Below are 25,166 nucleotides of genomic sequence, written 5' to 3' on the forward strand. Positions count from 1 at the left end.
ATAGAGTAAAACCTGCATAAGCCAGGACTTGTGTAAGGCAGAAACATGTCAGAGAAGGAAAACCAAAATATTTTCCACTAGTAGGTAACAATAGAAAAGTAGTAAGACTCACCCAAAGGTGGAAAACTTATGAAACCCAGAAAAACAAGGTAGTCTCATCAAATTCTGGTTCTCATAGGTTTCACTGTATGTAAAGGTGTTCAGACTTTACTTTGTAGAAGGTAGTGAATCAATTCAGGGGTCAGATTTAGTTAACAAGATGTATGTGCTAATAGACTACAACTCTTTTCTTGTCCAAGGAAAATTATTAATGAGTATAGAAAGAATTGAGTACATGAATTTTGAAGAGAAGTATTTTGTCACTCAGACTTTATGAGTAAATGAAGTCAGCTCTTCTAGGAAAATATGTCTGGATTTTCCTGAAGCGTACGAGCATATATAAACTCTGTGATAAGCTTATGTATAATTGTTCCAAGTTCTATTTTGTGCATTCATGACAAACACTCTGAAATTCAGTACTGAATTATATATCATACCACAGATATATACCATAAGGTAAATTTTTAAATTATCTTTTCTCAGGGTACAAAGTAGTGAAAGTGAGTGTGATTAAGAATAAATAAACTATATATTATTGCTTCTTTTATAAAACAGTTTATTGTCCTCAGAAATGGCAGATACAGAATTACCTTACTATTTGTTTATTTTCAGTTTTCTTCTTATTTTTGGCTTCACAGCTTATTATATTCAGATTTTAAACATTTGCCACTAACAGAGAAAATGTGGAAGTGTGAGGAGTAGAAAATATTTAACTGTAGAGACTTTCTATTTTTGTGTTAAAGATACATAGCTGAAGAATAGTCCATTTTAGTTTTGCCTTTTTGCGGACGATACCACTTCAGAATTTTTTTCAGTATTTTTAGGTTGGTATATTTGTGAAATTTTAAAAGCCATTATTTATATTTAATTGGTTGAAGATGGTACTTGAATGAATCTTAAAACAGTATAGTTATAAAAATGCTAGATAAAGTCAGAATCCAGTACTGATATAGCTGACTAACAGAAATTTTAATACAATATAGTAAACTGTACTTTCATCAGTACTGTCAATTTATATTTTGAGATAAATATGTATTGCTTTTAGTCTGGATATTTTGCTTCCAGAAAAATGAAGTCAGTAGTATTAAATAGTACAACATTAAAAAACCGAGACAGAGCCTGATTTAATTGTATTTGTGATTTTGCATCAAAAACTTAATGAGAAATGAGCATCATTTGTCATCATATAAGTCTAGAATATGCAGTAACTGAGAATAGTTCAAAATACCGTTGTGGTGGATTAAGAAAATTAACTTTTGTGTTTTTAAGAAATGATGAGTATTTAAGTCTTGAACTTCGAGACTTTACAAAAACAAAACCCATTGCCATTGAGTCAGTTCCAACTCATAGTGACCCTAGAGAACAGAGTAGAACTCCCCCATAGGGTTTCCAAGACTGTAATCTTTGGGGAAGCAGGCTGCCCCATATTTGTCCTGCAGAGCAGCTGGTGGCTTCAAACGGCCCACCATTAGGTTAGCAGTCGGGCATTTAACCACTGTGCCACCAAGATTCCTCCTTTAAGACTTAAGTTCCTATGAAAATTACATATGGGGTTAGGGGTAATTCATGTGTAAACATGAGTAGTTTCCATGTGGAAAATGCCCTTTTTAGTGTGATGTGTGCTTGCCAAGAAATAATAAAGATACTGGTGATTTATGAGATTAATATGTATGTTTTAAAAGAGATGATTAGAGACTGGGTTGATAGTTTATCAACAGTTATTTCTGAGGCAAAAGTAAGAATACAATACCAAATGGAAGTAAATTAAGAAGCAAGTATAAGTCTAATGAGTTAGCTAGCTGTGAATGGAAGCTTAAGGAACTATAGATTGGGATAGTCAGAAATGTTAAGGGGGGACAAGTGATTAATAGAATTTGAAGGAATTGTTGTAGATGAACTTAAGCTAATTTGGCTATTGAACAAGGCTTGTGTTTATTTGAGTAAATATTGGAAATCTCTGGCGATTAAAAAGCTTTGAGTCTCCTTTCCCACAATCTTGTTATTGCATGGTGAATTACAACAAAGCTATGTGAACCAACATTGATTAGCAAGCCAGCATAAAATCAGCCGTAGGACCTGTTTTAAAAGACCTTGTAAAAGAGCTTCTCTCCATGGTTGACTTAATGGGAGTGCATAGGGGTGAAGGGTGGTGTGGCATGGCATGGCAAATCCTGGAGGGTGTTGTTGACTATTGTAAGCACTGTGTGTGTATAAACAAAACAGGAAGCCACTGAGGGATTTTGAGCAGAGGTAGGACATGTTCTGACTCTACCCAAGATGCTATACTGAGAATGTAAGGGAGCAAAGACCAGAGCATAGACATTATTTTAAAAAAGTATTTTAATAATCCAAAGAAGAGATGATGTCTTAGGCCAAGATGGGAGTGATGGAGTTGGTGAAGAATAGTCAGATTCTAGACTTATTTTGAAGGTAGAACAGACAGAATTTGCTGATTAGATGTGCAATGAGAGGGAAAGAACAGACCGAAAGGATGACTGTGTTGCAAGATTTTTGGTCTGAGAAGACTGGGACACGGCAGGTTTGGGAGAGACAATCACAAGCTCAATTTAAGCTAGTAGACATCTTAAAGGAATTATATTGCAGTTTTTATTTTCCCATATAGCAATACATATTCCGTATTCCTCCATTCAGTCCTAGGTATCATGTCAGATGCTATAGATACAGTGCATTCCATTTAACAGATGCCATTATTACTGTATTTTTTAAAAAAAACAGGAGCTCTGGTGGCATAGTGCCTAAGGCATTTGACTGCTAACTAGTAGGCCAGTGGTTCAAACCCACCAGCCACTCTTTGGAAGGAAGATTGGGCAATCTACTTCCGTAGTAATACTGCCTTGAAAACCTAAGGAGAGGTCACTATGAGTTGGATCCGACTCCACAGCAGTGGTTGCGTTTTTTTTTTTTGCATTTTAAAACCATTTGCGTGGCAGTGATCATGTGTACCAGGCACTGTTTTAAGCCTTTTACAAACCATTAACTCACTTAATCCTAATATCAACTCTGAGATATTATTATTCCTTATTTATAAATTAGGAAACTAAAGCCCAGAGGGGTTAATTTACTCAAGGTCACACAACTAGGAAGTAACAAAGCCACTACATTTTTTCCATAATATGACTCTCCATAGTTTACTTAAACAACCCCTAATGACAAATTTGGGGAAGATCCCAATTATTGTAAAGTGTGTTGCACAGAACATTCATCTTTTTTTTCACTTTTTGGGCATCAGTGCAAGTATTCCTGTAGGATATATAACAAGAATAATAATATTGGGCCAAAAGATTTAAACATTGTTTATTTTAATAGATATTACCAGCATGACCTTCAAAAGCATAATTTCCGTTTATCCTCCCATGATGTTCATCTTTTAAAATTTCTTTCTTTTTATAATCTGCAGTTTAGTCACTTATTTTTGTTCATCTCTGTTATGAATTCTGATGTCACAACAGCACAACTGGCTTATAATTATTCTGAATAATCTGTTTAAAAACCTGTGCTGTGTATTGAGCTCCTAACAGTTGTTAGAGAGTATGAAGAACAATGAGTGTTCAACCCAAGGAAAGTGGCTATGTGAACGGGTGCAGTGTGTTTGGAGTAGGATGGGGCTGCACAGTTAATTCATTGCGTCACTAACTCTTCCCCAGAGATCTCCACTGTCCAGACTTCTAACAGTATAGAGTTGGTTTGTATATCTGTGAACTTTATATATCTGGAATCATACATATGCTCTTTTGTGTTTGCTTCTTTCCCTCAACATCATGTTTGTGAGATTTATCCATGATGTTGTGTATGGCAGTAATTTGTTCATTCTCCCTGTTGTATACTATTCCATTACATGAATATACTACAATTTATCCATTCTATTGCTAATGGATATTTGGTTTGTTTGCAGGTTTGTATTATGACTAATGGTGCTGCTTTGAACATTATTTTAAATGCCTTTTGGTGGACATACACATATATGAATTTCCTGAGTGAAATGATTTTCTCATAGGATTGACAAATACTCAATTTTATTAAATCTTGTCAAACAGTTTTCAAATTAACTATACCAATTTAGTAATTTGATGCCTTTTTATCACATTAGCTGTATCTAAGTTATTTTCATAAGAACACAGGTGGTTTTTGTTTGTTTGGAGCAAAAAGAATTTCCTCCTATACTTTGTTTTACTCACAATGAAATCTTAGACTCCAGTATTTAAAACAGATTAAAAGGAGTATTTCTTTTCTTTTTTTTTAAAATGGAGTATTTCTTGAGAGACACTAAAAAATAAATAAATAAATAACACTTGTTGAGTCAGATCCGACTCATAGCGACCCCTCTTTGGGTTTCCGAGGCAGTACCATTATGGAAGTAGATTGCCCAACCTTCCTTCCAAGGAGTGGCTGGTGGGTTTGAACCGCCAGCGTTCTGGTTAGCAGTCACATGCCTTAGGCACTAGACCACCAGAGCTCCCTATTCAGACACTATAGCATGGCAATTAAGAACAGATTGTGGACCCAGATTCCTCCATTAGGAATCCTTGTTTTGCCATTTTAGCTACGGACAAGTTACTTAACCCCTATTTGCCTTAGTTTCCTCATCTGTAAAGTGAATGTAATAATACATCATAAGGTTACTACTGTCAGGTGCAATTAAGTTTATATAAAGTGCTTGGAATAGTGCATGGTACAAGGTAAGCACTATATGTCAGGTGCTATTAATAGTAGTAATGGTGATCCCCCAGCCCTCCACCACCCCCACTGCCATGAATTCATATCAAGCCAGCTGGTGAGAATAATGCAGCTGTACTATTGAACACTTGTTTGAAATTGAGGGTTATGCTTTGGTATCCAATTTTTTGTTTTGGTTGCATATTATCAAGAAAACCTAGATTCACACAAATGAGTAATTGCAGATAGATATGGTTCATCCAGTAGCCTCAGGATTTATGCTTTTGGATCAGCTTAATTGAAAAAAAAGTAGTAGAAAATGTTTACTTTGAAATTGTTACTAAATACAACGTGCTTGGATTTCTGGTTTTTGAATTTAGTAAGTCATAATTGCAATACCAAATATTATGGTTTCACCATTTATTGTGTTATCACAACATATCTACATTATAGAGTTTGCTTATTGCTCTGCAGCCACAGGATAAGACAAGCAGTAATGTGCTTGACCCTTCCTTGGCATGATAAAGTGTGCTCCATGGGTATTGTAGTCTGGGTTTACTCATTGGAGCAAATTCAATGAATCACCATGTAGGCTTGAATTAGAAACAAATCAAAGTAAAAAGTCAGAGTTACAGTTTTTCTAACTAATGATGTATTTTCAAGATAATCATATGAAGTTGGCAGGTAAAGCTGCACAAAGTAAAGATGAATTTACCATACCGCAAAGTTTGTTTCATTTGGTGTCTGGCATGTTAATGTTTGGCACATAAAACTTTTATGTGTGGGCTATTAAAGTTCTCAGTAGGTATTTATTTACAGTTATCTGTAGCACCCACACACTTGTTGTTGTTGTTGTTAGGTGCCGTCGAGTCGTCTCCGACTCATAGTGACTCTGTGCACAGCAGAATAAAACACTGTCCGGTCCAGTGCCAGCTCCACGATGCCTGCTATACTTGAGCCCATCGCTGCAGCCACTGTCAGTCCATCTGGTGGAGGGCCTTCCCCTCTTTGTCGACCCACCACCTTTCCAAGCATGACATCCTTCTCCAGGGAATGGTCCCTTCTGACAACATGACCAAAGTAGGTGAGACGAAGTCTGGCCATTCTCGCTTCCAAGGAGCATTTCAGGTGCACTTCCTCCAGGACAAATTTGTTAGTTCTTTTAGTCCATGGTAGTTTCAGCATTCTTTGCCAGCACCATGACTCAAAAGCATCGATTCTTCTTCATTCTTCCTATTCATTGTCCAGTTCTTACAGGCAAATGAACCCACTGCCATCAAGTCGGATCCAACTCATGGCGACCCCTCCTTGGGTTTCTGAGGCAGTATCACTACGGAAGTAGATTGCTCAGCCTTCCTTCCGAGGTGTGGCTAATGGTTTTGAACTGCCAGCCTCTGATTGGCAGTCACATGCCTTTGGCACTATGCCACGATTGAAAATATCATGGCTTATGTCAGGCGCACCTTAGTCCTTGAGGAAACAACTTTGCTTCTCAGTACTTGAAAGAGGTCCTTTGCAGCCGACTTGTCCAGTGCTATACATTGTCTGATGTCCTGACTGCTGCTTCCATTGACATTGATTGTAGAACCAAGCAATGTGAACTCTTTGACAACTTCAATCTTTTCTCTATTTAACATGATGGTGCTTATAGGTCCAGTTGTGAGAATTTTTGTTTTCTTTATATTGAAATGTAATCCATACAGCAGACTGTATTCTTCAGTCTTCATCAGTAAGTACTTGAAGTCATCCTCACTCTCAGCAAGCAAAGTTGTGTCGTCAGCATATCACAGGTTGTTAATGATTCTTCCTCCAATCTTGATGCCGCATTCTTCTTCATATAGTCCAGCTTCTTGGATTATTTGCTCAGCATACAGATTGAGTAAGTATGGTGAAAGGATACAACCCTGACACATTCCCTTCTTGATTTTAAACCATGAATTGTCCCCTTGTTCTGTTCAAATGACAGCCTCCTGGTTTATGTACAGGTTCCTCATGAGTACAATTAAGTGTTCTGGAATTCCCATTCTTCTCAATTTTATCCATAATTTGTTGAATGCTTTTGCATAGTCAATAAAACACAAGTGAACTTCTTTCTGGAATTCTTTGCTTTGAGCCAAGATCCATCTGACATCAGCATTGATATCCCTCGTTCCACATCCTCTTCTGAATCCAGCCTGAACCTCTGGAAGTTTTCTGTCAATATACTGCTGCAACCATTTTTGAATTATCTTCAGTAAGATTTTACTTGCATGTGATATTAATGATATTGTTCGATAATTTCCACATTCCGTGGGATCACCTTTCTTTGGAATGGGTACAAATACAGATCTCTTCTAGTCAGTTGGCCAGGTAGCTGTCTTCCAAGTCTCTTGACATAACCAAGTGAGTGCCTCCAGCAGGGCACTATCCATTTGTTGAAACATCTCAATGGGTATTCCATCAGTTCCTGGAGCCTTGTTCTTCACCAATTCCTTCAGTGCAGCTTCGACTTCTTCCTTCAATACCATTGGTTCTTTTTTTCTTTCTTTTCTGTTGTCTTCTTCTTTTTTTTTTTTTTTAATTGTGATTTGGGTGAAAATTTACAGAACAAATTCACTTTCCATACAGCAGTTCATATACACTTTGTCTCATGACATTGACCACAATTCATCACGATGCAACAGCTCCCCTCCCACTTCTTCTCGATAGTCAACTCTTCCCTGTGTCCATCCCTCCATGCACCCCTGCCCCCTGAGCCCTTCTTTCTCCCATGATTGTTCTCTCCAAGGAGTGTATCTACCTCAGGTAAATGTTCAACTCATATGCCTGTCTTTTGCTTAGCTGAAAGCCACAGGTGTGGGTCTAATTCCAGACCTGAAGGGCATCTAGGGGCATAGTCTCAGTGGTTCCACCAGGCTCTATCATAATACCATTGGTTCTTGATCATATGCCACCTCCTGAAATGGATGAAGATCTACCAGTTCTTTTTGGTACAGTGACTCTGTGTATTCCTTTCATCTTTTTTTGATGCTTCCTGCATCATTCAATATTTTGCCCATAGAATCTTCAGTATTACAACTCGAGGCTTGAATATTTTCCTCAGTTGTTTCAGCTTGAAAAATGCCAAGCATGTTCTTCTGTTTTGTTTTTCTAACTCTAGGTCTTTGCACATTTCATTGTAATAATTGGCTTTGTCTGCTTGAGCTGCTCTTTGAAATCTTCTGTTCACCTCTTTTATCTTGTCATTTCTTTCATTTGCTTTAGCTACTCTCCATTCAAGGGCAAGTTTCAGAGTCTCTTCTGACTTCCATTTTGGTCTTCTTTTCTCGTCTTTTTAATGACCTCTTACTTTCTTCATGGGTGATGTTCTTGGTGTCATCCCACAATTCTTCTGGTTTTCGGTCATTGGTGTTCCGTACATCAAATCTATTCTTTAGATGGTCTCTAAATTCTGGAGGGATATATTCAAGATCATAAGCCACACACTGTAGCTTACAAATAGCCTTGTAGCTAGCTGACCCTTATACCAAGAGGACATTTTCAACTCATCTAAGGCATTTAATCAGACTTAAATGAATATCTTGACAAACTCCTCTCATGCCAGCTTTAATTCTACCCACCAGACTGGCTCCCACACTGCTCCTTAGCCAGTAGGGGTGCTTCCAGGCTGGCCATCTCCCTTCTCCTGCACAACCAGCATGGTTTTGTGTTCCTTTCCCTGTGGTTAACAGTGCCTGGACCACCCTTACTATCATCTGTCTTTAGTATTGCAGTTTCTTTGTGGTCCTTCTATGACTCTTTTTCTCTAAATCATGCCTCTTTGGTATTAATTATTCTCTTTTATGAAATCCTTTCCTGACCTTCTGTGTCTCAGGATCTAAAACTTTTATCTTTTTGATATCATAATGTTGCACTCAGTGAGAAATAACTGAAATCAGTGTCACTCACAGAATCCACCAGCAGAGGGAGCTAAATAAATGAAGATGAAAACCAAAACCCATCTTACGGCCTTCAAGTCAGAGTCCAACTCATAGCCACCTCCTTCAGGTTTCCGAGGCGGTAAATCTTTACGGAAGTAGATTACCCAGTCTTCCGTCTGTGGACTGGCTGGTAGATTTTGAACCTCCAACCTTCGGGTTAGAAGTCAAATGCCTTAGGCACTATACCACCAGAGCTCCTTAAATGAAGATGAGTCCCTGCAGTTGAGAAGACTTGAGTGGGAAAAGCACTGATAAAAACATGATACTTTCACATACTGCCCGGTAGTGAAAAGACCTTTAATAATGTTAGAAATCAATTATGAAAGTTTTACTTATTAAGGATGATGAAATGATGTCACTCACTTTGTGAAGAATTTCACGTGGAACACTGAGTCCTAAAGTTGCTAAGGATTAGGGGTAGTCCATTTCAAGTTTCAAGATGAACACTTTTAAGTAAATTTCTTGTTTTGTTTTGATTAAATCTATGTATCTATCTTAATTTCAGTTAGCAGACTTGAAGAAAGAGAAGCAGAACTGAAGAAGGAATATAATGCATTACATCAGAGACACACTGAGGTGGGTTTCCTGATTGTTCTTACCGTGCAAATATTGAGACAAGGATATTAACCTTAGAAAGTATGTCTTTAAAAAAAAAGAAAGAAAGAATATCTTCAATTTTCTTTCAAAATCAACTAGAGTAATTCTTGGGGATTACTTCCCAAAACATTAAATGTCATGTGACATTTACCTAGTTACTGAATGTTGACTTTTATCATTTTTTTTATCTGGAATTAACTTTGTATGTGGTAAATTAGTGTGCTACAAAAGAATTTGTTTATTTGAAGTGAAATTTTAGTGAAAAGTATACATGACACTAAGAAGAAAGCATTGACTTAATTTATTTTGTCATCATTGTGACTGTGAAATGACAGATTAGGTAAGGGCCTCTACATTGGTAATCCAGTATAAAGGACCTATTTGCAGTAACTTCTTAAGTAACATAAACATGTAAATTATAGTATGTTAAATCAGAAAGACTCTAAAACAGGTTTTCTTAGTAATGTTTCAGTATTTGACATGAACAATTCTAGCACATAATCCCTCCAAAGCAAATCTTTGTCAGAAAATGGTCTTGAGGATTTTTTAACCCTCTTTTTATGATTGTCAGCCTTTCTTCTATTGTATATGTTTCTATCTCCCTAATGGGACAATTGTTTTTGTATATTGTGATTAGTCTGGGGTTTACATACCCAAGTAAATAGAATTTTTATAGACTCATGTGATGTTTATTACATAGAAAGATAAATCATCCCTCTTTCTTCTCTAGTCCTGGCTTTCTGATATTATAGATGATTCCAGTCTTTAATTTGCGATTTTTCTTTCACTGTTGATGGCACGTAACAACAACAATTTGTGGGATCTTTTTTTTTTTTTGAACATTTTATTGTGGTTTGGGTGATTGTGTGAGCTCTTATCCTGCCTTTGATAGGACGTATGTTATTGCTGTTAAGGAAGATTAAAACCCCCTCCCCACTCAGTCTCATTGCTTATTCTTTTTTGGAGGGTGGGATGTATTAGAATTTATTCCTGACTCTTAGCCCTAACATAGGAGATTTGAATATTTCTATCCTAGCTTCAATAGCCATACATGAAGCATGAAATGTCACAGAACTGATATCCATTGGCAAAGGGAAAAGGGCCACAAAGGACCTAAAACCATAGAGCCGTGGAAAGACAGAAGCAGCTTACACAGCAGCTTTTTCAGATAACATATGAACTTGGAACTGAAGCTACTCCTGGAGGTCACCTTTTAGCCAAGTAATGGATTGACTCATAAAATAAACAGTACCACCTGTGTGAGTAATGTGCTCCCTTAAGCAATCAAGTGTATGAGACCAAAAGGTCAACAGTTACCCGAAAGCAAAGATGAGGAGGCAAGGAGGGGCAGGGAAGCTAGATCAATGGAAACAGAACAAGCAGAAGGAAAAAACTGAGAGTGCTGACACATTGTAAAAATTGTAACCAAAGTCTCAGCACAATTTGTAGGAGAACCTAATTTGCTGTAAACTTCCACCTAAAATATAATATTTAAAAATAAATAAATAAATAAATAATCCAGAGAGACCCTGTTTTCCTAAAGGTAATATCATTCGGAACTATAGTACAATTTCACAACCAGGATATGGACATGAATGTAATCAATATGGACATGAATATAATCAAGAATGTTGAGTAGGAATGGTGACAGTGGACATGCTTACCTTATTCTTGACCTGGGGGAAAAGATTCAGTCTTTCATCGTTAAATAGGATTCATTGTAGGATTTTTTGTACATGTTCTTTAGCAAGTTGAGGAAGTTTCCCTGTATTCCTACTTTTCTGAGTTTTTATCATGAATGGGTGTTGAATGTTGCCAAATGTTTTTTCTGCATCAAATCATGTTGCTTTTCTCCTTTAGCGTCTCAATATGATATATTACATTGATTGATTTTTAGATACAGAATCAGCCTCATATCCTTGGAATAAACCCCACTTGGTCACAGTGTATAATTTTTAAAATATGTTGCTTGATTCAATTTACTGATACTCTGTCAAGGATTTTTACAGCTATATTTATGAGATATTGGTCTGAAGTTTAATTTTTTTTATTATACTTTGTCTGGATTTGGCATACTTTGGGAAGTAGCCCTTCCTCTTCTACTTCTTTGGAAAAAGACAAAAAGACCCACATTTTAATCAGATGATATTTAGTGGGTATTAGAGTTGTTAAGGAGTTCTGGTGGTGCAGTGGTTAAAGCATTCGACTGCTAACAAAAAGGTCTGTGGTTCAAACTCACCCATAGCTCCACAAGAAAAAGATGAGGCAGTCTGCTTCCATAAAGATTGACAACCTTGGAAACCCTGTGGGGACTTCTACTCTGTCCTGTAGGGTCACTATGAGTCGGAATGGACTTGATGGCAGTGAGGTTTTTAAGTCTATTAAAAAACAATTGTAAAAGGTCTGTAGTTGGCTACTTTTACATCATTCATTTCAGTGCCTGAATAATGCCCTATATAGTGTGTGTGCTTTGTAGTGCTGTCAAGACTGTAATTATAAATATGTTAGGAGGAGTATGTTTATATGTTATAAATAAGTGATAAATCATGAATAATGCTTTTTTTTCCTCAATAAAGTCCTAGTTGCACATTAATTGAGGATTGTAAAACTATAATACATTAAATTGAACTATGTATATGTGCATTCTTGAAAAATTGACTATAAAGTGAAATTTCATATATTTTTTTCATTTTTTAAATGAAAGTGAAAATGTGTTTCTATAGGAAAACAGATTTCTTACTATCAAATGAAAACATAATGATTTTCCTGTGTATTTCTATTCCTTCAGAGAAGGACAATCCAGGAAGGGGAAAAAAAAAAATTCAGAATAATCTAAAATGCCCAATCAGAGAGCTGGGCATATCCAGCAACCAGGGCAGATTTCACATAGGCAGGATCCCCTTCCTTCACCACAAGTCACTTCTGTCCTCTTCTCTTACTAAAACAAAAACAAAAACAAACAAGAAACCCACTGCCGTCAAGTCAATTGAGACTCATAGCAACCTGTAGGACAGAGTAGAACTGCCCCATATGGTTTCCAAGGCTATAAATCTTAGTGAAGCAGACTGCCTCATCTTTCTCCCGTGAAATGGCTGGTGGGTTCAAACCACTGACCTTTCACTTTGCACCAGAGAGCTTACCTACTACATCACCAAGGCTCCTTCAGCCCTAATAACTCACTTGCTGTCTTTGAGTCAGATCCAACTCAGTGACCGTTTCTTGGGTTTCCGAGGCGGTATCACTATGGAAGTAGATTGCCCAGTCTTCCTTCTGAAGAGTGGCTGGTGGGTTTGAACCGCCCCCCCTTCTAAGGGTTAGCAGTCAAATGCCTTAGATGCTACGCTGCTGATAGGCTCCCTTTATTTTACTTTGCTTCAAGGAAAGTTTATGTAACATAGAGATACGATTGTTTTGAAATATGGGTCTATTTTCCTGTAGCCTGTATTTGTCTGTGTTTATACAGCTGTACTGGAAATGCCCTTCAGTTAGCAATTATAAATATCTATCTAATGCTAAAAAACTAGGTGCCCTTTAAAGGCAAACTCTGGAAATCTTCAGGGAAAGGAAGTCAAAAGGATTTAACCTTAACCTTTTTATTATTACTTCCAAAAAAGGTAACATCTTTTACAGGCACAGGAAGGTTTAAATAGAACTTCTATCAACACATTGTCCCTAAGGGAAACCTCTTATGACTCTTCATAATGCGAATAACTCTTCTCTAATCAAATCCACAATTTTGTACACGTTACTAAAGGTGCTTTAAACCTTGCTCTTAAAGAATGCAGTAGGGGAGATATAAATGTCAAGTAATTGTGAAGTATTCAGGCCCCATGTATACATCCTCTTATGCTAATCCCCAAAAAAGTGAACCCCTGCAACCTTGGGAAGGTCTCACACCAGGGAGTGCTTACATGCATTCACATTTATTCCTCTCAACAGACCCTGTGTTCCCTATTTTATAGATTGAAATATCAAAAGAGAATGTGAAGTGATTTACCCCAAATCTCATGTTAGTTAATGACTGGTTTTGAAGCAGATCTGTCTAATTCCATACCCTGGACTGTGACATTTTTGGATTCTCAGTGTTAAATGCCTCTTTGCTTTATGGCATCTCAACAGCTTTAAGAATGATGGCTTTGTGGATATAGCAATGTGATTCTTGGGCTACATGTGGAAAGATTCAAGGCCAACGTGATTAAAAGGACCCTTGCTGCTTGTCTCCAGAACCACTACTACCTTGCATTTCAGTTTTAGTGAAAGCTGACAGTCACCTTCTGGTATGACAATATCTCTGGGGTAAGGGAATTGGGACCTATCCCAAAGCGAGACTTTCCAGACACTGTACTTAGGATCCTCTTGATGACTTCAACTGGTTGTTCTGAATTGAATCCTGAATGTATATGAATTAATGTGTATCCATGAGAAAAGAATTGTAGTTCTGAGGCCAAGAAGGATGGGGCTAGAGGACCCATTAGTAGGTTTTGCTCTTAGGTCGCTTTTTTCCACCTGGCAGCACCAAGCCTGTCCTTCCACTACCTTTTTGTTTTTTAACCAGAGCTATACTGTGAACTCCTATTGTTAAAATTTAAATTTTTATGTGCCATGTATTTTTTCTACTTTTCTATGCATTTATAGAATATAGTGTATATCATTTTACTTCATATGGCAGGAAATGCTTTAGAGTGTGGGTGTGAGGAGGAAAGGACAATGAGCTCATTGCATGCCTAAAGAATTGACTTAAAGGGCAGATAGAGCGCCAGTCCTACAAAGTGTCACTGCCCAGATGATTGAGTCACACCGCCTGAGTTCTGGCCCTAAAGCCCATTACCTATGATACAGTTAAAACACAGTTAATAATTAATTAACTGGTCAACGTGGGCAAGTTACTTTAACCTTTGTAAACCACCATTTACCTGTAAATTTGTGATCTTGTTTTGAGAGTTAAATAAAACAGTAGCTGTATCTATACTGGCTGACATGTAGTCGGTCCTCAGTAGATATTACCTGCTGTTTTATTGTTTCTGCTCTTCTGTCCTATTAAATGTTAGTTTAGCTGAGTTGGAACCAATTTCATTCTGTGGACCATTATGGATTGTTGAAATACTATACCTGCAGTTAACTTGAATTGATTATTTGAGAAGGTTTAACATTCAAACTTCTCTAATTTTTCTTTTTATTTAAATGTCAGAGTTCAATATTTAAGACAGAATGAGTTGTTTGGGGGAGAACTGATTCTATCTTTGAATTTTTTGGTAATTCTGTTTCTTTTTCCATAACTAGGTTAATTACTATTTAAAAAAAAAAATCTAGAGGAGGTTTCTGTAGTCCTCATTTGAATGCTTAAAGAAACTTGATACTTCCATTTGAACTGATCTGTTCTCTATGATTACTGCACAGCATATAAGGAATCAACTGAGGTTTTATTAGTCTCGGTTTAATTTTTTTCTGGAAAGTTGTCCCTCATAAACCAAAAACCAAACCCATTGCTGTTGAGTTGATTCCAACTCTTAATGATACTACAGCACAGAGTAGAATTACCCTATAGGATTTTAAAATGGTATTTCTGTAAAGCTGTCTTTTTAATGGTGGTGAAAAGAAAATCTGTATATTTAAAATAAAACAAGTAAATTTATAATAAAAAATATTTTAGCATGTCATATCCATGTGGTTCTAATTTCTTTGCCTTGTACATTTCTTGTTTGGACTAGTCATTATTGGGCAGCAGTCTGATTAATTTTTAAAGTTACATTGAGATTGAAAACCATCTTCATATAAGTTTAGTAACTTCCAAAGATATACATGCTACAGTTTTAAGAATTCAAGTAATATTTCCAAGAAAGACATCAGCTTTTTCTTGTCTACTCTTAATATTTACATTCCTTTGAAATACCGACACACTCTTCTTATTTTTAAATTTTACTTTTTTCTTATTTATATTACATTAGTAGCTAGCAAAGGCTTTTTGATGTTATGAATTCCAGATTTAGGTTTCTTTATAAAGTGAAAGTATAGATTATCAATAATCGAATAGGACCTTATAATTTCTTGACAGTTTATATATATTCTTGAATGTTTTACTTCCATATTCAGCTTTTCTATCATACCATTCTTTAAGATTAAAAATCAAAATGTTCTGATTTTTGTCACTTGTATTAATTTCCTGATAGTATTATATACGGGAAGCAGTGAATTAGCAGTTAAACAAAGGGAAAAAGTATTTTAGCATTCTTTCAGCTGAAATCTACAGGTACAGGAAATAAACATTTTGGTATTAAGTTAAATCATCTTAAAGTGAAAATGACCTTTACTCTGTTAATTCTTTGTAAAATGGAAAAGATCACCACATAAGGATATGGGTTCTTCTCAAGTTTCCCATTAATTTCTTTGTTGTTTCCCATTTTAGTGAATGGATTTCTCAAATGTCATCTATTTTTAACCAGTGATTTCTCATGACCTCCTCCCCAGTGTTTATATTCTAATTTCTTTTACTTCAAGATTACATCATTTAATGACATCACACATAGTCTAAAAGGCTTTTTTATATACTAAAGCAAGATATTGGTTACTTTTATGGACATCAGCATCCTTAAATGTAAGCATTTGCATGTTGTTTTGCCATAAAAAAAATCCATTCCTTAATATTCTTTCACATGGGATTGAGTAGTGTGATAACTAAGAAAATTGTATAGAAATGTTTCCCTTGTTATAACACTTTTCATTCCAGATACTAGTCTTAAATTTTGTGTATTTTTTCTTTCTTTAAAATAGATGATTCATAACTATATGGAGCACTTAGAAAGAACAAAACTTCATCAGCTCTCAGGGAGTGATCAACTAGAATCCACAGCTCATAGTAGGATTAGGTAAGCTTTGTTGTACATTTTGCCTGAGAAGAAGTGAAATAAATGATGTTTTTTGTTTTTTGTTTTTTTTTTTGTCTGTCTTTGATCCTGGAACAATAGTAAGGCTTATTCAAAAGCCCTCTACACTGTGGTTGGAATGCTGTAGGAGAGAATAACATAGAAAAGTAGAAAGAGCTTTCACTATTAAAAAGGTAAATTATGAGACATGTCATATTCAGCATATTGAAGTATTTGCCTGTTTTCTAATACGTGAGATTACACTGTTTAAATTTTCCTGATTTGTGGGAATGTTGCAGATTTTTTCTTTCTCCTGTATATAATTGATTTGAAGTCTTTTTTGTTACAAAGAGGCACGTTTGAAAGGGAAGGGTTAGCTAGCCTTCTGTTTGATGTAGGAGTGTGAATTAATTATGTAGATCTCCAGGCATTGTAGCCAGTGAGCTGAGCCAGGACTGTTGGAGGAGAGGAAAATAGTTAATTGACTGGCGGTCTCTCTGGGTTGCTGCATAAATGCTAGGAGCAGCAGCTCTATGGTTAAGAGGCGGGGAGAGCGGGGTGACGTCATTGCTTCGGAGCTGCTGCAGGATGGAGTGGAAAGCTGCTGCTGATGGCATTGTTTTTGTGGCAGCAGCTGAATGACAGATCCTCACTACAAAGATACCCCTTTGGCCCCTGTGTAGGCCTCCTGGCTCGGGTGTTTCACCATGCCAGCACAGCGCCATGAGTCCTGGATGCATGCTGCTGTTTGTGTTTGGCTTTGTTGGCGGGGCGGTGGTCATTAATTCTGCTATCTTAGTATCTCTCTCTGTTTTGCTGCTTGTGCACTTTTCTATTTCTACCGGTGTGCCAGCTCTGACGCAGAATCTGCCAAGGATACTCAGGTACTCCAGTTTGTCTTGGAAGCCCTCACTTAGTTGGTTTTTCTTAAATTATTAGCTTCATGGTCTGCTTTGTAACCATTTCTGTTGCAGATTGAAACAATGGAAAATGGCCTGAAGCTAAGATTTCTATTCTTATTTATAGTAATTTATAGGCCATCACCTAGGGATACGGCTTTGTGTTTGGAAACCACCGACCAAAGAAAAGGATTTTCATTTTGTACTTATACACAAGTACAAGGTCAGTGTGGTCTTGTTCTAAATAGTATTCAAAAAGTAAAGGGGAAAGCAAGAGTACAGCACCGGTCTAAGTTTACACAGCCTCTGTGTTTAGCTTCTGAGCATTTAGGGGTAAATATCTTTTATGCTGGGACTTGGAGTTGATCAGGCACAGGCCTCAGGTTTATTTTGTTCCAATCATCCTTTGACAAATGGGGGTTCAGACATCATTTTTGCCGTTTTTGATAGCAGCTCATGGGAATGGGCAATTTAAGTATATTACTCCTAAAACAATATATATTTTGAAGTGAAAGGAATTAAATTATTTAGAGCAAGGAATGCATTTTCCCCCCATTTTTCACACATCAAAGTTGCAAAGCCTATTCACTATTGTTTTGTCAGATGTTTTCCTTTCTTTTCTTTGTTGACTTGGGTGACAAATGTGGGGGCAGTCTTTAATCTTTGTAGCTTTACTCTCTGCTTGCATCTTGCCAGAGCTGTCTTCTACAGTTTGGAGGTTTAAGGCTTAATTTCTTTATTTTAACTAATCAAACTACAAATAACTTATTTGTTCAGATTTCTGCGTGGTGCAAGGTTTTAAATGAAGGTTCATAGTACATTTTATTATTAAATTTTTATTTAAAAATAAAGCATTCAAATCCTGATAGTGGATTTAGGTAAATCAGCAAAAATTAAAGCAGTAAATGTCCTCAATGTGTTCCTTTTTATACATAGATCAATTCATGTACAAGAGCCTAAGGCCCAGAAATTAAATATCATCTTAATCTATAGTCTAGAACTAGATGCTTGTTGGTTTATTTTTTCCCCCTCATTTATAAAAATTGGGTCCAGTCTTTTTGTGTATATTATAGTACATAAAAGAGTTATGTATGTTTATATGATATGTAAGCTTCTAGATGGTTAAAAACACCTGACCTAAAAAATAGAGAGAGTATTAAAATAAGACTAATGCTGAAGGGCTGTCTTAGGTCTTAGTTCCACGTAAGAAGGTTGTGCCAAGCAGTGCTATGCTGTGCCATGCTGTAGGTCCCAGCTCAGGCTTGGGAGTTGGACTGCCTGGGTACAAATGCTTTGCCACATGTAAGCTGTGGGACCTTTGTCTAACTGCCTACTCTCTGTGTGCCTGAGTGTCCTCATCTGAAGGTATTTGGCTCTGTAAATCAAGTGAGATGGTGAGTTTGTATTTCATCAGTTGTAAGGTATATAGTAAATTACAAAGTAAATAACTTCACAGTCACAAACTAATTTGACTCCATTATTTTTAGCAAAACTTATTTTAACTCTATTTTATTAATAAACCAACATGATTAAATTTCATAAAGTTTCTTGTCACAAAAGTTGATTGATCTGATTAAGTAAACATACCAAAATCTTCAATCCTAAAATGAAATTTTGAAGAAGTAGTGGCATGGTCTAAGGAAAGCACATTGGCCTTTGAGTTGGTGCACTGGGCTTTGAATTCCATCTCTGCCAGTTACTAGTGTCCAAAATCTCTGAAATTCACTTTTCCTGATCTGTCAACTGGGAAAATAATCCCTATTTCCGGGGGTTGAGATAAAGGTTAAATGAGATATTGTAAGTAAGTCATCTGGCTCAGTTAATGCTGTCCACATGGTAGATGCTCAACAAATGTGATCTTTTTTTTTTTTTTAAACCTCCATTTCTATAAAGCCAGCTTTACTAGCGATTGCTTGTGTTAAAGGTGAATATAGCCAAAAGGCCATTTCAAACAGTTACTTTCAAAATTATTTACACATGTAAGCTAACATTTGAATAATTTAGAAATGGATCTATAGAAGTAAAACATTTTTAAAAAGACTACAATAAGGATTCTGGTAGTGGTAGTAGCCTTCTAATAGCAGAACACCTGAGGCTTAAATATTTTTCATTAAAAGCACAGTCTGGTTTCTTTTCATCTGTATTACTGGAGTGTTTAATGTAGATAAATACTAAACATGCACAACATAGTGCAGGATGAATGCTCACCTTTCAAGGTTTCTTTTGTGAAGCAGGATTCTAATTAAATTGCATAGTTACAATTCACTCCCCTTGTGTGATTATCAGTAAAGAGGGAGGGATGTATAGTAAGAATATTTTTCCATAGTTGAAACCTTGTGGCCTAGAGTAGCACTTCCTTGCTTGATGGAAAGCTAGAAATCTCGAAGAAGAGTCCCCTCCCTACACAGCAGTTTCTTAGTGATTGATGAAAGCAGTGTAAAGAGGTATGCATTCTGCTTGTATTCTGGTTACAAAGTTAGTTAATAGTAGTAGGAGAGTAAAACGAGGACCCACAGCAGGACCTGCTCCCTCCAACAGTCTAGTTTTAATACTTCTCCAGTAATTTATATGTATGAAAATGAGTATGTTGTCATTCATATAGGAAGATAATTTTAACGACTGGCCTGTATTTCAGTTTCTGTTAGCAGTGTGATGGATTCATATGAAGAAGTTTGTATTATCTTCCTGGTTCTCTTTGCATTTTGAGTTAAGATTGTGTGATTAAATTCCCACTTTTTGCTTCCATCAATGAGGTATGGTTAAAAAAATAATAATAAAGTCAAGTCTAGTAGCTCTTAGACCTTTAAATTTTCAATTTTCAAAATATGTTCCACCAAAATTGGGTGATCAACATCAGGTTGCCAACTTTTTTGTCAAGTATGGACATTAGGGAGGGAAAAAATCCAGCTACCAGTTATTGTCATGATTTGGTGTTTTAAGATCAAAGAAGCAGAAAAGATATAGTTTAGAATAAAGATAAGGTACAGTCATTCTCCAGAAATAACTGGTTCTACCTTGTATGAAAATGTATGTGTGTTCATTACATACTATATTGTCCAATAAGGATATGAATAGTGCCTCTTTTTGACATGGACTCATGAAAACTTTGTTGCTTACCACCATTTGGGAATAACTGATATAAACGGAATAGCTGACTAGTTACTTTAATTTTTTTTTTTGTCATTTGGTGGTTCTGGCAACTTGTAGTCACAAACTTAGATTTGCTATTAAAATCCAGTCTCTTATTGTGCTACCTACCTGTATTTGATTATTCCTTTCAAATTAAATAGAGAAAAAAATACCCCAAGTATGAAGAAGTGATGAATAATTAACTCTGATAGAAGTCCTGTTTTATGTTTTATTTTCTTCTGCATACAACTCTAATAAAATGCAGTCTCTCAACCCTTTTGCTTCACCTGATCTTTAAGAATGCATTCTGACAGTTTCAGTAGTCCTTTTAGATTGTTGTTAGGAATTGAAGAGCACATCCTTTGTGTTACTGTCAGGACATTTTTCAAATGTGGCTTAAGTTTCTTTGGTGTAAAAATGAGCTTACAGAATAAAAGGCTTATTTAGCAAAACTGAATATTTACCCACTTTTCTTTATAACTTCATTGTTTCTGCTCTAACTCACATTCTTACTAGTAGAAGTATGGGTTTACGAGGCCCCAAACCTTTAGTATAAACTCATTTCTTCCCAGTTTCCATAGTTGTGAGTTAATGACCCAGGATGACCTGTTAGTAGGCTCCTTTCTGCTCTCTAAAAGACTTTGACTTGGGATCTTCTGTGTATCAACAAAGGATGTGTTTTTTGTTGATAAAGGAGCTTTTTGGTCAGACAGTGTTATTTAACAGTGATGATTCTAACGCAGTGACAGCCCTGGCTTACCGTCGTGACAAAAAAAAGTAATTTTTTTCTTCCCTCTCCAAATAGAAAAGAACGCCCTATATCATTAGGGATTTTCCCATTACCTGCTGGAGATGGATTGCTTACACCTGACACTCAGAAAGGAGGTGAGACCCCTGGATCAGAACAATGGAAATTTCAGGAGTTAAGTCAACCGCGTTCTCATACCAGCCTAAAGGTGAGCTTTATCCTGCCTTCCAATTTATTTGTTTTTTAAAATTGTGCTTTATGTGGAAGTTTACGGAGCAAATTGTTTTCCCATTCGATAGCTCAGAGGTTCCATGACATTGGTTGCATTCCCCTCAGTATGTCAGCACTCTCCCCATTTCCAGATGGGTTTCTCATCTTTGCTTTTGGGCAAATAGTGTCCTTTTGATCTCATATAATTGATTGCTGTAAGGAACACATGCCTCTCATGTGTTGCTTATTTTATGGCCCTTGCTATTTATATTTAGGAGCTGTGGTGGTATAGTGCCTAACACATTTGACTGCTAACCAGAAGGCTGGCAGTTCAAACCCACCAGCCACTCCTCAGAAGGCAGGTTGGGCAATCTACTTCCGTAGTGATACTGCCTCAGAAATCCAAGGAGGGGTTGCTATGAGTCAGATCAATTCGAGGACAGTGAGTTTGGTGTTTTGGTTTTTAGCTATTGTTTGGCTGAAAGGTGGTTTCTGGGAATGGCTTCAGTTTTGGGTCAGAAGGGTGTCCCAATACCAGTCTTCAAGGTTCCTTAAGTCTCTGTCAGACCAATAAATCTGGTCTTTTTGGTGAACTTGATTTGTTGTTCTACATTTTTCTCCCACTCTGTCCAGCACCCTCTGTTGTGATTCCAGTAAGAGTGGTTGATAGGGGTAGCTAGGCACCATCTAGTTCTTCAGTCTGGGGGTCGTGGAGGCTGTGGTTCATGTGGTCCATTAGCCCTTTGGACTAATTGCTTCCTGGAGTCTTTGGTTTGCTTCACTCTTCGTTTGTTCCGTACATGGAGAGTAATAGTTGTATTTTAGATGGCTGTTCACAAGCTTCTAAGACCACAGACCCTACTCACCAAAGTAGGATGCAGATTATTGTCTTTACAAAGTGTACTGTACCAATTGATGTAGATGTTCCCCAAGTCTATGGTCCTTTGCTATTGAGCCTAGAAACTTCAACCAGTGAGGTATTTGGTTATATCTATGAAATTTCCATGACTTTGTTCTTTGTTTGCTCTGTTGTCTATATGCATGCAACACCTACAATTACATGTGTAGAAATATCCACAATCAAACCTATATTTGCAGGTGAGTTGTACACCCTTTTACCCTCCCATACATCTTTAGCATACCTGTCTAAATATGTATCCATTTGTAAATTATTGTTTGTTAATACTACTGTTGCAGAATGGTAGTGTAGTGTCTAAGGCATTTGACTGCTAACCAGAAGGCTGGTGGTTCAAACCTACCAGCCACTCCTCAGAAGGAAGGTTGGGCAATCTACTTCCATAGTGATACTGCCTCGAAAACCCAAGGAGGGGTCGTTATGAGTCGGGTCCAACTCAAGGGCACATAACAACAATAACAACAACAACAACATAGTAATTACCGCAGTTGCCCTTTAGTCTTGCTTTAGGGAGTGTCTTCCATTGCCTTGATCATGTTATGCTTACTTGCCCCAAAGCAGTTTACATTTTATAAGCTTCTTGCTCAAATTGAAGTGTTCTAGACAATGATAACATCATAAAATTAAGTAGTTTGTGTAAAATTTTAGTTTTTAAAATTGATGTCTTTTTAAAAAATTACTGGAAATGAGTTCTTCCTAGAAGCGTATTAGTTTTCAAAATTTAGTTTCAAGAATATAGGGAAAAAGAAAGTCAAACATCATTAATTCCTGATTCACGTACTAATGACCAAAATTGATTTCTCTTTGTGTTAGATTACATAATACGAATTTAGTATGGAGCAACCTAATTATATTTTTTAGAATTGAACATCATTGTTCACTGTTGAAAGCTTCATGATTTAGTGGGGCTCTACTTTTTTTTCCCCAAAAACACTGTTCCTTCCTTAATACCACTCTGTAAAATTATATCCAAAAATGCATTGTGTTTATCTAAAGGGCTAGTATTAATTCATTATAGATTATATTCTTAACCAAGAATTTGTTATCAAATAAATGATAAATATAGCCAGTAATATATTCTGAGAGTGGCAAAAAAATATTAACATAAAAATACTTAGTTATGTTCTATATCCTATAAAATGCAATATTTATAAAGAGTATATCGATTATAAAAGAATCTTGTTATATTTACAACATCTATTCTATCATAAATTTTGCCTAAAATAAATAGGTCATTTGCAGTTAATACAAATGAATACTTGTATCTTATCTCCCTTTTCTGCTTTCTTTTTTTGCATAGTACTTACTATGGCATGAGTACTTATTCATAGTTCTTATGATACTTATAAAATATTGTCATTTATTTATTTATTTACCTTGTTTGTCTCTTTCCACTAAGAATGTAAGTTCTATATGATTTTGTATCCCTGGCATCTAGAATGGTGCCTAACACATAGTCGACACGCAGAACATATTTGTTGAATGAATGAATGGTTTCAGATGTGAGGCTCTTTTGGGATAAAATAAATGGTCTGTCTCTCAGCTCTAGAAGCCTGAGGTATTGACTTTTGAAATGTACTCAAAGAAGTAAGCAGTCAATAACAATTCGATGACTTTTCTACCACTAAGAAGTATTTTTAGCAGTAAGGCTAGCCTCACTTTTTTGCCTTCTGTCTTCCTGGTTGCTTAATTTATTTGAAATTAATCATGCAGCTGCTCAGTATCAGACCACAGTTTTGCTACTAGAAGACTCTCATTCTTTATTCCTAGGGTCACATTAGCTTTTTTTAGCCTGACTGTAAGAGGTTTTTTTTGGTTTTATAAGTTTAATAGTTCTTCCAAAGCACCCATCCTTCAATTGCCTATTTGCTATGCCCCTTTTCCCCAAAAAAATTAAGTAGGACAGATATTTTTAGTACACCAAAAATGTTTACCATCTGGCAAATACATATGTGTATATATATTTGGTTTATATAAATTTTTTTCCTGTAATTGTGGTGAAAATATGCATAACAAAACATGCCATGTTTTGTTATATATAAACATCAATAATTTTAATTACTACTCAAAAGTACAATCTTAAGAGAAGATTGTTATAATTCTCTTATTAATGACACAGTATGACAGAACTTTACTGGAAAGTTATAAAACTAGTTAGCGGATTATTGATATGGACTTAAGCACTGAAGCTTTTCATGTCCTCCCTAGAGATACTAAGGCAAATACTCCTCAGGAATTTCTAAAAGCAAAATCCTGTCTCCCTCTATTTGATCTGGATATGGAGCCACTAAATGGGATAAAGGCTCAACAGATCAGGATTTCCTTGAATGGAGTAGTACATTACAAAATGGCAAAAATACAGTTTGTGAAGTCTAATAATTAGGACACTTTTTTATTCACTTACACCTTGTTAAGATACCTTTCTCTAGCTTTACAAAGGGCTAAGAGTCAGATGTTCAGAGTTCACTTGTGGACTGCATCACAGGCATGTCACGTACCACTAGTCTTGGTTTCCATATGTGACAAGACATGCTGTGGTAGTTAAGGTTATGTGTCAGCTTGGCTGGGCCTGGTTTTGAGTGGCTGGACAGCTGGGTGTAGTTATTCCCCATGATGAGATTTGTAGTCAATTCCATGGTGGAATCTACTGAAGCAGCTGAGTAGTTGCCTTAGGGATGTGGTCTCCTTCCAGTATATAAGGAGAAGTTTTGAGAAAGTTGTCTGCAGCTTTTTGGCATGCTTGGACCCTGCATAGCCTAGTCTTCATTCAGCAGCCTGCCATGTTTCCTGCCGATCTTGGGACTGTGTCTTGACTTGAACTAGTGGCCTGTGATATTGTTTGGTAATTTTGGGACTGTGCCACTTTTTCTGCTGACCTTGGGTTTGTCAGCCTCAGAAGCCAGCAGCTGCCTGAGTGAAGAGATGCCTCTAGCTCCAGTGGACCAGGAGCAAAAGGTAGAGGGGCCTTCACCTAAACCGTAGAGCTTGGCACTCTGAACTCGGACGTCTAGCCTCCTGAACCGTAAGCTCTGGTGGCATACTGCCTAAGGCACTTGACTGCTAACCAGAAGACTG

The 25,166-nt window shown here is 36.6% G+C and overlaps 1 protein-coding gene across 1 annotated transcript in view; it reads left to right on the top strand.

Annotated features, from left to right (window-relative positions):
* Positions 1 to 25,166, top strand: part of SPAG9 (sperm associated antigen 9) — a 177,290-nt gene that overhangs the window by 84,843 nt on the left and 67,281 nt on the right. Inside the window, exons 3-5 of the mRNA XM_007941865.2 lie at positions 9,238 to 9,308; positions 16,098 to 16,192; positions 21,023 to 21,173. Coding sequence (XP_007940056.1) covers positions 9,238 to 9,308; positions 16,098 to 16,192; positions 21,023 to 21,173 — 317 coding nt within the window. The remainder of the gene's footprint in view (positions 1 to 9,237; positions 9,309 to 16,097; positions 16,193 to 21,022; positions 21,174 to 25,166) is intronic.

Source organism: Orycteropus afer, unplaced genomic scaffold (assembly GCF_000298275.1).
Source record: "Orycteropus afer afer isolate SDZICR_OR568_19922 unplaced genomic scaffold, OryAfe1.0 scaffold00085, whole genome shotgun sequence".
Taxonomy (NCBI): domain Eukaryota; kingdom Metazoa; phylum Chordata; class Mammalia; order Tubulidentata; family Orycteropodidae; genus Orycteropus; species Orycteropus afer.